Genomic DNA, 13,625 nt, shown 5'->3' on the forward strand with positions numbered 1-13,625 from the left:
TTCTGGGACTGCGGCAGCTCGGTCAGCTGTTCTGTACTAATCCAAGAATAGAATTTCCTTCTCTTGGTTGGATTTAGAAGGTCAGGGGACACAACGAGAACCTAGTATAACTTCCCCACGCTCAGAAGACATGGGATACCATTCAATGAGACATGGGGTGAAGGCCTTTAGAACTCCGTGCTTCTCCTAGAAGTGTAGGATTCCCATCCAAAGCCAGAAGGGTGGTGACAGCTGGCTTCAGTGATGCTTTCGACCTCCCCTCCTCTGAAAGGGGGAAAATGGCCGTAAGTTGAAAGCTGGTCCCCGTTTTAGGTCACGTGGGAACATCAACCACCAGGGAAGCCAAGCCGATTCAACCCAACGTTTATTGTCGCACAGCCCGTTTGCAGTCCTGAGGATATCTTCTGGCTGGAGTGTGGGCAGGAAGCCATGTGGCCACAGGGTGCAGGGTAGGCACAGGATGTTATTGACCACCAGGCTCCTGTCCAGACAATATGTGGGCTAGAGGACTTCTCAGCCACACTCCAGGGTGGCTCGGGTGGGAATGGGATTGCAGGGATGGTAGCAATAATATCAGTGGTGATACAAATAACTAAGATGATGAAGCTGGTTACAATATATAAAGAGCAGCAGTAAAGAATTTGTGCTTTCATTTTCTCATCTGACGGATCTGAGACCGAACCCTACCTGTGTGACAAGGCGAGGCACCTCTCTGCGAGACTCGGTTTCCTGACCTGTGACATAGGGACAGTAGTTCCCACCTTGCTGGGTTGATGGGAGGATTAAGGGGCGCACGAACGCACATCTCTCAGCCTGGTTCTGATAGTTGGCACATAGGTGGGCGGCCAAGGGAAGCTCCCACTGCCTGTAGGGCTGGCGGCAGTCTCCATCGTTCCAGCCATCCTGGGACCACTGCGCTTCAGCAGGGACTATGGAGATACCTGTGCGCCCCAAACTAAACTCCCTATCAAAACCACACCCGTCTGAGGCGAACTCCTCCACTTGGAAGGGCTGGCAGCTCAGAGGACGACGCTGGGGGAGGCGACCGCCTCTGGGAAGAGATGCCTTAATGGTAACGCTTAACCCAAAGGAACTTGACGCAATGGTGGAACTTCAGGCTCCGTCGAGGTGGTGGTGGCCGGTGATCTTCAGGGCCAAGATCTTTGTGTCCTCGGCGCACACCACGATCCCGCATTCATTGTCCGAGGACGGGCAGTTGCCTACCTTGGACGGCGCCCGAGAGCCACCAGCGCCGAGTCAGGGGAGAGAGCATGTGGACTTCTTGCCCCTGCTTGGCGGACGAGGACTTTTCCGGGAGGAGTCTGATGGCCGAGCTCCACCCCACGTCTTCTCAGGTGGGAGCCCCCCCCGGCGCACCTGCTTGCAGAGAAGCGGCTCCCGCATCTGTGCACCCTACTCTCAGACAAGCGCAAGGGCAGAGTTCTTGAGGGGCGTCCGGACAGTGGCCTGGGGACCGGGGCAGCCTCCGAGCCCAGGGCCGGGGCTGGCCTCGCCCGGGAAGGCCTCGGTCCCCGGTGCCGCCCGGGGTGGGTGGTGCGGACGGGAGGAGCCGCCGGGGGCCCCTGGGCGCCTGGCGGTCAGACCAGGGAGACTTCGGCCTGGAAGCTGGAGGAACGGCGCGCGCCCGGGCTGACGCGGGTCAGAATGGAGACCTGCGTGCTGCATGTGGCCCCGTTGCTGCCTCCTGACGGGTGCTGGTATTTAGCGTCCGAGCCCAAGAAGCCCTGCAGGTGCCAGCGCCGCCACTTCCGCCGCAACTCCGCCTGCACCTGGGGAAAGGGAGGTATTCAAGCCCGCCCCCAGGAAGCCTCCTCCACTGCTGATCGGGCTGCTCTGGATTTAGGGTGCCGAGCCAGCCAGTCAAATCCTCCTGGGGAGTCTAAGTTGAGAGACCCGGATGCTACCTAGGCTAGTGCACAGCGGGACCACTGGGGACCCGGGTCAAATCAAGGCCTTGGAGCCAGAGGCGGTAGGAGGCAGAGAGGATCAGAGAACGCAGTCGGGGAGGGGGAGGGGTACTGCCTGGGGGTGGCTGAATCCCCATTCCCCTGATCGCTGCCCCCCAGCTCACTCGCGCTCATCTGAGTGGATGGATTTCTGTGCTTTGTGACCAGGCTCCACGGTAACTCAGCCTCCACTGGCAGTCCACCCCCTCGCCCCTAATCCCCACTTGCTGGACACAGCCACTTAACCAAACTGATGTGCACACAAATCCCAGGTGTGTGTGTGTGTGTGTGTGTGTGTGTGTGTGTGTGTGTGTTAAAATGCAGATTCTAAGTCAGCAGGTCTGGGGGGCAGAGGGCAGAAATCAGCCTTTTTAACCAGGTCCTAGGTATGTGCCATCACCTGTTTTCTAGTCTGAGAACCACACTTGGGGTAGCAAGATTTAACCCATCCTTGCTCTGCACTTATCCCATTAGTGTTTCCGCACCTTGAAACCTGAGTTTCAACCTGAGTGCTATTGCCTGGCCCCCAAGGTCTGGGAGGGGCTTACCTCGCCATTGAGGAAGCAGTACAGGATGGCCACCACAAACCCCTGGGGAGGAAGGGAGTAGGAGAGGTGAGGTGGACAGACCCCAGGAGCCCCCCAGCCCCTGTACCACCCCTGGCCCTGGTCCTTACATTCCCCTGATTAACCAAAGGGCAAAGCATATACAGTAGGTGCTTAATCAGGACTTATTACAGTGGGGGAAAAATGGAATCCAGTGGCAAGGGGCCAAGGCCCCAGGCTGACTTCCCTTAAAGCCCAGAGAAGAATGCAGACTGGTGGATGGTTCATACCTGGAAAGACCCCATGACGAGCTCAAAGACCATTTTCACCTCAGCTGTAAAGTTGCTGGGAAAGAAGGCGAACATGATGTAGTGCACTCCAAACAGGGGGATCAGCAGAAGAGTGGACTTGGCCAGCCTCCTGGGGACAAGGTGGAGGGCAGACAGTGGGTATAGGAGGTAGGGATGATGACCAGGGTGTGTGAGGACGGGCCGCTGGCTCCTGGAAGTATTATGTGCACATGTGTTCCTGTTCCATATCTGCAGTGCCTCTACCCTCCACCTCCACCCCCTCTCCAGGTCTCCTAGCCTAAAAGGAAGCATGAAGGAGAAGGAAGCTCTCTTTTCTCACCCTTCTGGAGGAGAGACCATAGGGGAGGTCAGTGCTGAACCCTGAGGATGAGACATAGTATTTCAGGGTCTGTGGCAGCCAAGGGAGAGATGTTCTCAGCTAACAGGAGATCCTGGTTCCCCCTCTCCTGGTTTCAGTTTCCCTAATCTTTACGGTGGGGGTAAATGTATGCTCAATATGATCAAATTACAGAAATGGGCCTCACTGGAAACTCAGAACTACTTTGGGTGTTATAAAGTTATAAAATCCACAAGAGACTAATTCTCTACTAGGGATGAGGACATTTGGGAAGGAAGATTTTGTAATTGGGGTGCTGACCACATACGCCCAAGGCCACTTGGGAGGATGCTGGGCACTCCAGTTTATGCCTGGTTTAGTCCATCTTTGGCTTCTCTGCCTGTCCACTTCTCTAGAAGTTGCCACCTTTTCTGAGATTGCATCCCTCCCTCCCTGGCTCCCCACACCCATACACACACTCTCAGCAGGCTCTGAAGGACCAGCTCCTCCTTCTCCAGCCTTGTGTGCTTGACAGGGTCGATATTCATTCTAAATGACTCATCCCTCTCCTGTGCAGCAGGGCTCATCCTGGTTCAGGCCTCCCAACCACCTGACCTCAGCCGGTCCAGACAGTGTGAACTCGCGGTTCCCTGGCTGGGAGAGGTCTGAGCGGCTGGGGGTGTCCGCCGTGATCCCTTCTGCCTCGGAAGTCAGTCCAGGGAAACCTAGTCCTGGGCCTGAGGTCCCCCAGCCTTGCCCCTCCTGCTCCTTCCTAGACCCGGGTCCCAGCCACGCCAAGATCCTGAGCACTGCCCACCCCTTTTTGGCCACAAATCTCTCCCGCATGCCCAAGGCTGACAGATGGAGGCTTTCTTTAAATTGAAGGCTTATGGGGAGGTGGAGAGTGGGAGCCGACAGCCCCTCAGCGGGGAGCCCCATCTCCTATTCCCCCCACCCCTCTGCCTGCCGACAGCTGCTCAGTTTCTATCTCACCCACGTGGACCTGGTGATGACCGGCTTCCTTTGCCTCAGATTCAAGCCCTTTGGAGCAGTTGTGCATTGGGGCAAACCGGGCCCCACAGGCAAAGCAGAGGATAAGGATGCCCGGGCCTGATGTACTGCCCCTTGGCAGGCTACAGACCCTGTTCTCAGACTGGAGGGGAAGTTCCTCCTACGCACCCAGCGGGGGAGAATGCCGTCACACCAGGAACGTGAGTCTTAGTCTCATCAGAGAGAATCACAGGATTCCAGAATAGAATCCTAAATCCAGCAGCTCGTGACATTCTAGCTAAGAATCTTAGAACCACAGCACAAGACTCTCCAAAGAGAAGCCAGGCCAAGAACGGTCCAGAATCCCAGGACTGGGCGGCCCTTATGGGATGCTCCAGGGTTGTCCTGTCTCTGCAGCACTGATAATCAGTCTCTTGTTCCCATCGGTAGGCATGCAGACCCCTACTCACCTCCTCACAGCCACCCTGTCCTTGTTTCTTTAGTTCTGGCTTCAAGCCCTGTTCTCATGAAAACCTTCCTGTTTCTCCAGTCTTGCCAAGAGCAGAAGACAGCCCTCACACCTTTCTTTCCAAGCAAGGAGCATGACCACTGTCCCAGGGACACTGTACCCTCCCCCCTGCCAGGGCCATGTGCTCCCAAATCCTTGAAGAGGAGGGAGTGTGTGTCAGTTTCCTTACCTGTAAAATGTGGACAGTTTATAGGGGACAGTGTGGATGACATGAGATGATATGTGGAAACCCCTTAGCACACCTGGCATGGAAACTGCTGTTAACTCTTCCTGGGGACTACTTAATCCTATGTGGCTATCTCGTTGTCCAGCTGGGGGCTCCCCCAGGGCATCCATCTACTGTGTACTTACTGTGTCCCTTTTCCGTGCCAGGCCCTTGCCAGGGACTGGGCACCTGGTGTGAATAGGGCACAAGTGATCTGTTGTGTTCTCAAGCTCCCTGGCTTGGCAGTGGATACATACCTGGGGCAGATCGCTTGCTAGGTAAGTGACTGCAGTTGAAGCAGGCACGGGGTTTATGGGCCTGGCAAGGGTAGGGATGGAGCGGGGGACACTTGTGGGCTGAGCCAGGTCATGGGGGGTGGAGGTGGGCGAGAGCAAGGTGGCTTTTTGGTGACTCTGGAGTCACCTGACTTCCTGGAAAACTTCAAAGACACGTGGGCAGATTTGGGGACGGGGGATGGGGACACCAGGGAAGCCAGAGCATACTCACGAGTATGGGCTGCTGTGACTCTTTCCAACATCTGGGGACTGAAGTTTCTGAACCAGGATCCGGATAATGCAAATAAACAGGATAAAGTTCACCTGGTGGATGCGGCCAAGGTTAGTGGTCAGAGAGGGGAGGCTGAGGGGTCCAGCTCCCCGGACTGATGTCCTGGTTTCTTCCCCAGGACCCTGCTGTCTATCCGTCTTCTCTCTTCCCTAGCTTTCCCCACTTTGGGGGGTCATCTGGGAATTCTACTTCACGTCTTGAAGGACTGGCCCTCCCCACCTGGGTTCTTTACCCTAGAGGAGAAACTGATGGGGAAAAGGATGGGGACGACCCTGCCTAGAGTCACTGGGAAGCCTGTGTTTCCGTTCTGATCCTGACACGAATTTCCTGTGTGACCTGAAGTCAGTAGACTACCCAATCTAGGCCTCAGTTTCCCCATCTCTACGTGGTGGGAGGAGGCCTTACCAAGATGGAGGTGAGGATGGGGGCCTTTATGATCCACCAAAATGAGGAGTTGATGGTGTTCCAGCATCTGGATAGGGCATGGTGGGGGAGAATGAGAACGGTTGTCCTCAGCCAGGGTCAGAGGCCCTCCCAGGTGCTCCGGCTCTGCCCCCGAGCCCTTTAGAGACCATAGGCCCAGAGTCTGTGCCTCCCAGCTTCCCTTCATCCCACCTAGGGGATCTGCCCCAGATGATGGCAGCCTGGGGGAGGGGGCGGGGTGGCAGCTCACCCAGTGTCCTCAAAATAGAGCCTGATGATTGTCCACACAATGGTGAATATGCTGGGCACCCCTGTCAGGGCCAAAGAAAAGAAAAAGAGAAAAGGGCACAAGAGAGAGATTTAGGAGAGAGAAGGAGAGAGAAAGGGAGGGAGAGAAGAGTGGGTTTCCGGGGCTGCCACCTGCGGTTGCACAGGCCGCTCACTGTGCAAACATGCTTGCTCTACTGAGGGGGTGGAGCGCTATGCCCGAGGGGCTGTGTCCCCCTAAAGGGAGGGTCTTTTTCTCAATTTGACAGGGGCACTTTACAGACTAGCAGTGGCCCTGCGTTTCAAGGGCTGAAGGGGAAATGGATGCTCACGGAAACTGTCTGTCCCACAGATCAGCTCTAGTTTCAGCTGCAGCCTGAGGGCACCTACCCCGGGGTGAGACATTGGGGGGGACTTTTGTCAACTCTTGGCCTAGAGCCTGGTAGGCAGGACCGGCGGCCCAGGGAGACCTACGAGTGCAGGCAGGGTTGGCACCCACCCCCTAATGAGCTCCCCAGGCCTTGCCCCTTCCGTCCCCAGCCTGGCAGCCCTCCCTGGTACCATACCCCAGCCGATGAGTATGTACCCCCAGAAGTACTTCCGCTCAGAGAAGAAGGAGACGGCCAGCAGGGTGTGCAGGTAGAGGCCCTCCACCAGCAGCCAGAAGAAGTTGGCCATGATACAGTACTGGAATAAGACCATGGCTGCCTTACAGCTCACCTGCAGGGGGAGGAACAGAGAAGGGGCTCACTGGGGTCCCCTGCCTGCCCACATCTCCGTTTGGGGCAACAAACACAGGTGCAGCAGGGCCAGCTTAGTCTCTTTGTTGTTCTTGCATTGTCCCTTTCGAAATGTACCCGGTGGTTTTCCCATTATCCCTGATTTTAGTTCATCTGAGATTTGGGGATAAGTTTGCAGATTTAATGATCCATCCATCAACTTATCATCTATTCATTTTCCTTCTATATGTCTATCTACCCACCTACCCATCCAACCATCCATCTGCCCACCTGTCCGATTATTTACCCACTAGGTGTCCTACCAGCTCACCCATCTGTCTGTCTAACGCCCATGCATCCACTGATCATTTATTCATCTTCCGTCTATCAGCCCACCCATGCACCTACCTATCTCTCCATTCTTCTGCCTATCCACCTACTAGCCATCCTCTACCAACCCACACACCTAACCAGCTATCCATCCATTCATCCAACCTCCTATCTACTCATCCACCCCTCTACCTGTCATCTACCCAGTTTTTCCTACTTTACCCATCTATCCTTCCACCTGTACAGCCATCCACGCATCTATTTACTCAGCATCCGTCTACCTGCCCATTCACTTAACCCCGCCCCCACCTACTCATTCACCTTATTTCAATTAGGATAGGAGGTAGCTAGAAGAGGTATGAGGAGGATTCTTGCTTGGGTTTGCAAGGGTTCCCTGAATATGTGGGGCTGTAGGCTATGGGCTGTGGAGTGGGGCCCTGATGGAAGTGTTGAGGAGAAGAGGCGAGAGGAGGCAGAAGTAGGGCAACTTGGGGCTCTGGGTGGCCCACCTGGCACAACTGGAGGACCTGCTCTGTCCTCTGTTCTCTCCTAGAAAGTTTTCCATTTCAGATCAAGCCCCAATACCTGTGAGCCAGAACTTAAAGCCCTCCCCCTCCGGGAAGCTCTCTAGATTCCACTCCTTCCTTTCTGTGCCCTTGGCTTTCAGACATCCTCAGTAGTCTGCTCTCCTCTTCCTGTGGCTGCAAGCTCCTTCAGGTCCCACTTCTGTCCTTCCGGCTACAGGCGGGCCTGTGTCCCCCATCCTCCCCCACTTGCCTTGCAACTAGAATAGCTCATCTCTTTAATAGGACAGTTATCTGTGCTTCTTGCCTTAGAAAAGCTTCAGAGAGCTGCTAATGAATCAGAAAGCCAGTCTCCACAATTATCCTTAACAAGTGTGCTGGAGGCTTCCTGGCTTCTCCGGGTCCGTGGCTCATGGGCCCCAGCTCCTGGGTGGGATCCTCTGAGGAGCTCTGGGATTGTCCAGGGTGGCCACCCTGCGTTTCCCTTCCTTCTTGTCTACATGCCTAAGACTCCACCATCATAGGTCCATTCTCTGAGGAGAAGGTATTGCTGACGCCCAAAATAATGCACTGCCCCTGAGGTAGGTCCTCATGAAGCAGAGTCACTGGCCACAGGAATGGGTAGGAGCCAGGGCTGGTCTTGGGCTCTCTGTCTTAGCTCCGGGGCACTCAGGGAGGGGGTCCTGAGCTCACAGTCATTTGGAGATGGACCCCTTAGTGACGGACAATTAATTCCTTAGACACTGTCTTAACTTCCCTTCCTGAGGAAGGTCCAGAACGGACTGATGGCAGGGGAAGAAGGGAAGAGAAGGGCTGTGTGTGTATCTGGACCGAATCCAGGTGGTGGTAGGGGTGGGGGAGTAGGATGGAAGCTTGGAAGTCCTTGCAAGATGGGGAAACTGAGGCAGGGAGTTCCCAAAGATCACTCTGGAAGTTACCAACAGAAGAGGGACGGGGGACTGTGGACTCTGGCTATGAAGTGTCACATTTCCCACCAAGGAGAGGCATCTGTCACGGGCAGGGGCAGGTCTGTGAGCTCCCAGGTGGCTGAGCACCACTTCCTGTGGCTGGGAGGGGGGTGGGATTCAAGGAGCTGCAGATGGGGTTGGGTAGGGGTTTGGCCATTCTTGGGGAGGGAGAGGAGGAAGGAGAAGAGAGGAAGAGGGGAGAAGCAGCAGGCGGAGAGGGACTGAGATTGGAGAAGGTAAAGGTGAAGAGGGAGAGGGAGGTGGGCGTGGGTGGGGTCCTCACCGAACCCTTGGTGCAATAGTCCACGTCCTCGCTGTTGAACAGGATCAAGTCTTTGATGAAGACAGCGGTGGCCCTCAGGATGAAGGATATGAAGAGGTGCATGTGGATGTAGTTCCGCGTGCAGTGGAGCTTCCTGTGCAAGGCGGGCAGAGCTGGGAGGCTGAGGGGGCCTCGGACCCCCCACTGCAACCACACTGTCCAGCGCTCGGAGCAAGGGCAGGGCGGGGGAGCATAGGGCTTCCAAGGGCAGGCCCCGCCCCCGGGCACAACCCTGGTGCAGCCTGGCCTCCGAGTGCCTCAGCCTCCAGAGCCTGCCCCACCCTCTGGCGCCCGATCTCCAGGTGCAGGGCCATCCCATGGGGACTAGGCCGAGACAGGTGGAGCACTTTGAGCAGCCTGCTCTCTCCAGGGGAGGCTGGCCTGGTAGGGGGACAGGGCAGCGACTCTATGCTGCCTGGGGGTGACAGGGAAGGGGGCCAGAGCATGACTGGGCCAGGCTGGGCTCGAGCACAGGAGCGACCTGGCTAGGTCTGCTCTGAGGCTTGTTGCTGCGGCTGGACCTCACCTGAACAGGCTCAAGATGGCTGTAGCGACCAGAAGGGCAGCGAGGGACAGGCTGTGGCCGATGGTGTAGATGGTCTTCACGGAACTGTAGAACATTGACTGCTGCTGCTAGAGGGAAGAGGGTGGCGGGGTTGGGGGTCTTGGGGGGGGTGGGGTGGGCTCACCTAGGGGGTATTGGCAGGGGTGCGTGCCTTACGCACCCTGCCTCCCATCCCTGCCTTGGCAGATGAAGAGACTCCAGGGTCCCGAGAGCAGCTGAGCCGCCCCCTCCAGTCCCCGGACCCCTGACACCCCTCCCCTGGGTTTCCACAGACGGGATAGGACTGCTTCCCGGGGCGGGGCGGGGGTTGACTTGAACCTCCTCTCTCTGCTCTTTCACGAGGGAAATGTCAGTGACGGAAAGAGCAAAGACCTCACGCGTTCCCTGTGCCCGTTTGTTCATCCTGCAGTCATGTGTTCAGCACCCCTTCCGTGCCAGCTTCGGGCACGGCCCCCCGGCGGCCCAACACTGTGCCCTTCAGACTCCACATGAGGACCTCCCGCCATGCAGCGAGAGAGCCACACAGGGAATTAGAATACTAAAGACAACACTGGGACAATTTCCCTTCCGGGGCTCTCAGAGGCAGGGGTCAGCAGGAGGAGGGCAATCTAGCCTTTCTGCAGGGGGACAGGCCTAATCTGGAATCCAAAGGCTTCTGGCTGGCCCCTCCAGGAACCCTCCCTAGGGACACGTATGCAGATCCTTGGCCACTGGGTGAGTCCCTTGTTTCTCTCCACGTCCCACACCCTGCTGGAAAACAGGCAAGTGGTTAAGTGGGATTTAGGGGATTTAGATCCTGCCTGGGGACCTGGTGGGCTTTGAAGGCCTCTGAAGACGTTGCCCTTGTGGGAGGAGCAAAAGCTCTGAGAAGGGTGTCTGGGGGTGGGACAAACGTCACAGCAGACGGACACACACACATACCCACGACCCCACACCCAAGCAGTGAGGGGGCTCCTAGCTGAGGACTCCAGTCATACTCTCGCTTCCCATCAGTATCCCCACGTGGCTCTGGGGCTCACATCTGCACAGCAACCACTCATGCTTCACCTGCTCCAGGGCATATGCCTGTCCTGGGACTGAGGACCATGGTCTTGTCCCTGTCCCTGTCCCTGTCCCTGACTGGCTGCTGAGGATCTGCCCCTCAGTTTCCCCTCTGCATGAGAGAGGAAGATGATAATCTGCCCTCCCTGCCCCTCTAGGGCTGGAGCAAGGCTTCCATGAGTCAGCGGGGTGGCCCGGCCGGAGGGCCGAGTGCTGTTTCAGCTTTTGCCGCTGTGTGTCATCCTCATGAAAGTCCCCTTCCTGTTCCCTGTCAGGGACAGAGAGGGGGATGAGCCCCTGGAAATGCAGGCCTGGCAAGGGAGGAGGCTGGGGAAGGCAGACCCCACGAGTCCTGGCTTCGGCATAGACAGCAAGCTCACTCCTTGCTGGGAGAGGGTGGAAGGAGCCTTGCAGGCCAAGGCACTGTGGGAGGGCAGGGGTGGACTGAGGCCCACCTCTTCCAAATCTGATGCCTTGTCATTCAAGCCACAGGCAATGGGGTAGGGGCCAGGTTCCAGGTGCGTCCAGCCCTCGCTGGTGCAGCTGCGGCTCACGTTGCGGCCTGGGTGGAGGGGAGAGGGGGGAGAGGAGAGAGGTTGAGGCTGGGAGCAGCGTGAGTCCGTGGAGTAGGTATGGGGCTGGGCTGTTTCTGAGCTCAGCCTTTCCCCGGCACCCCCAGTTGTATCAGGCTCCAGCGGCCCTGACCCAGACTCCCAGGGAGCTGCCGGGGCACGTGGGGCAGGGAAAAGCTCTTCCAGGGCTTGGCAACACGAGTAACAGTCAGAGCAGACATTCCTGGGCTCAGCTTTGCCCCTTGTCGTGTCTGAAACTGACCCCGGGTGCAAGATAAATAAAGCGATTTTTGTCACGGCCTGAATTCTTGGTATAGAATGACCCATGACCCTTGTCATGAGCTAAATGTTCACTCTTGTCACAGGGCCACAGGAGCCGGTGTGGCAGATGGTTTCTTTGTCCTGTGGCTGGGCCGCGGGACTCCTCCTGGGTCAGCTCGCCTGGGCCGATGGGCCTGATTTCCTCCCACACCTGGTGTGGCTCAGGTGTGCTGCTGGAGAGGGACCAAAGGTGAGGCAGGAAGTGGGGGTGGAGGGCACCTGGTTAAGGGTGCAGGTCTGAAATGCTCATGAATGGAGAAGCAGGGAGTCCTGGCAGGGAACCTGCCCGGGCAAAGGCATGTGTGTGCAGGGAATCGAGCAGCACAGCGCTGCAGGAGCTTACGGCTGAACTTCACCGAGTTCTCCATTGTCCTTGGAGGCCCAAAGCTGTAGCGAAGGGACAGGGCTGATGAGAGTGCCTGTGACCTGAGGGCTACCTTGAGGCTGCCCACGCTCTAGCCCTGGAGAGGAGTTGAATAGAAAATGGGTGAGCCAGGGGCGCCGGAATGTCTCAGTGGGTTAAGCCTCCAACTGTTGATTTTGGCTCAGGTCATGACTCCAGGGTTGTGAGTTTGAGCCCCATATCCGGCTCTGCGCTGACAGTGTGGAGTCTGTTTGGGTTTCTCTCCCTGTCCTGCTTGCTCTCTAGCTCTCTCTCAAAATAAATAAATAAACTGAAAAAAGAAAAAAGAAAAAAGAAGGAAAATGGGTGAGCCAGAGAAGATCCCCCCCCCTCCCTCTATCCCAGGACTCATTAAAGGGGCACTGGAGTCCGGGGTGAAAGCTGGCTTATTGGGGAGGGGAAGGGGGAAAGAGGAGGAGAAGGAGGAGGAGGAAAGAGGGAGAGAGGAGGGTGGGGGTGGCAGGAGGAGAGAAGAGGCAGGGGCAGGAGGTAAAGGGATGGAGGAAGAGGGAGGAGGAGGGAGAGCACAGTAGGGAAGGAGGTGAGGTGAAGCTGAGAAAGAAGATGGGTCCTGACGTCCTTGCCCTATAGCTCCTTCCTCACCAGCACCACAGCCACCGTCCCCATCATCACTGGTATCGTCACTGTCACCATCATTAGTACCGCCACCAGCACCACCACGATCGTCACCATCACGGTCACCCCCATGGTCCCCATCACCACCACCAGCAGCATCGGCAGCAGCAGCAGCAACAGCTCCATCACAAAGACAAGTTCGAGAACCCTTCATTCATCAGTACTGTACAGAGCAGTGTAGGCTCAGTGTCTCAGTCCCCTCCACCCTCCAGTGAGGAAGGGAAGCCCAGCCCGGTTCACACTTGAGAAGTGAGGCTCCAAGTGGTTGGTCACTTGCCCAAGGCCACACGGAGAGAAGAGGGTAGAGCAGGTGTGACCCCCAGAGTCTTCTCAGCTGCCCCCTTGCCCCCGTCTGCACCGAAGGGACCTGGGGACTTGTGTCAGGTGTCCAGGTGCACAGCTGTTGGAGACGTCGAGCTGTCCTGAGAGCTGGGGGCGGAGAGGGGGGGGGGGTCCAGCGTGCATGTACATCTACTATTTCTAAACTTGGCTGTGTGCTTGGAATATACCAGGTGATTCCCTGTCCGCTATTTCTGTTAATCCTCCTGGCTGCCATTTGAAAGAGGTTCTTAGCACCCTACTTTATATGGCTGAGGAATTGAGGGACAGCTGGGGGGCTGGGGACAGTCAGGGAGGACTAGCCGGGCCTGGGTCTCCTGCCACTGCGAGGTCCTAGAGGAAGCAGGAGGGACTTTGCTGAGGAAGAGGCACTGGGCTGGGCCGGTTCCTGATTCGGCAGCCCTTTCCCGCGCAGGCCTCCCGAGCACACTGCTGCAGGGGGCTCCCAGCACGAGAGAGAGGTCCTCCTGCTGGCCCTGCTCAGCTCCTTAGCTTTCCCCCTTGTGGCCCAGGCAGGCTTCGACCAGACCGTCAGTAAACCGCCGGCCTGCTTCAGCCCCAGATCTAGGGAGCTCACCCTGGGCCCCTCCCAGGATCCGAATCTTGTGTGGACTTCCCCCACCAGCCTGGGGCAAGTAGAGAAAAGGGACAAGGTCAGATCAGCCAGCCTTGAGGTTGGGACACTAATGCCTCAAGTTTTGAGCTCCACTCTCACCAGAAGGACCAGGGCCCCATGGGCTAGGCCCATGACATAGCAGGCACCTG

At 57.1% G+C, this 13,625-nt stretch overlaps 1 protein-coding gene across 7 annotated transcripts in view; it reads right to left on the reverse strand.

Annotated features, from left to right (window-relative positions):
- Positions 1 to 347: 347 nt before the first annotated feature.
- VIPR1 (vasoactive intestinal peptide receptor 1) overlaps positions 348 to 13,625 on the reverse strand; it is a 33,201-nt gene continuing 19,923 nt past the window's right edge. For 4 of the 7 annotated variants that reach the window (XM_019418827.2, XM_019418833.2, XM_019418834.2 and 1 more), the window contains 10 exons: positions 11,045 to 11,151; positions 9,510 to 9,616; positions 8,945 to 9,077; positions 6,687 to 6,840; positions 6,104 to 6,164; positions 5,836 to 5,902; positions 5,371 to 5,462; positions 2,803 to 2,932; positions 2,516 to 2,557; positions 348 to 1,790 (listed from right to left, as the gene is read on the reverse strand). In XM_019418827.2, coding sequence (XP_019274372.1) covers positions 1,599 to 1,790; positions 2,516 to 2,557; positions 2,803 to 2,932; positions 5,371 to 5,462; positions 5,836 to 5,902; positions 6,104 to 6,164; positions 6,687 to 6,840; positions 8,945 to 9,077; positions 9,510 to 9,616; positions 11,045 to 11,151 — 1,085 coding nt within the window. In that variant the 3' untranslated portion in view covers positions 348 to 1,598. Of the gene's footprint in view, positions 1,791 to 2,515; positions 2,558 to 2,802; positions 2,933 to 5,370; positions 5,463 to 5,835; positions 5,903 to 6,103; positions 6,165 to 6,686; positions 6,841 to 8,944; positions 9,078 to 9,509; positions 9,617 to 11,044; positions 11,152 to 12,488; positions 12,927 to 13,625 lie in introns of those variants that run through there. The other 3 variants (XM_019418832.2, XM_019418828.2, XM_019418830.2) reach the window with 3 other exon arrangements.

The sequence above is a fragment of the Panthera pardus genome, unplaced genomic scaffold (assembly GCF_024362965.1).
Source record: "Panthera pardus isolate Hobbes unplaced genomic scaffold, ASM2436296v1 HiC_scaffold_16, whole genome shotgun sequence".
NCBI lineage: Eukaryota > Metazoa > Chordata > Mammalia > Carnivora > Felidae > Panthera > Panthera pardus.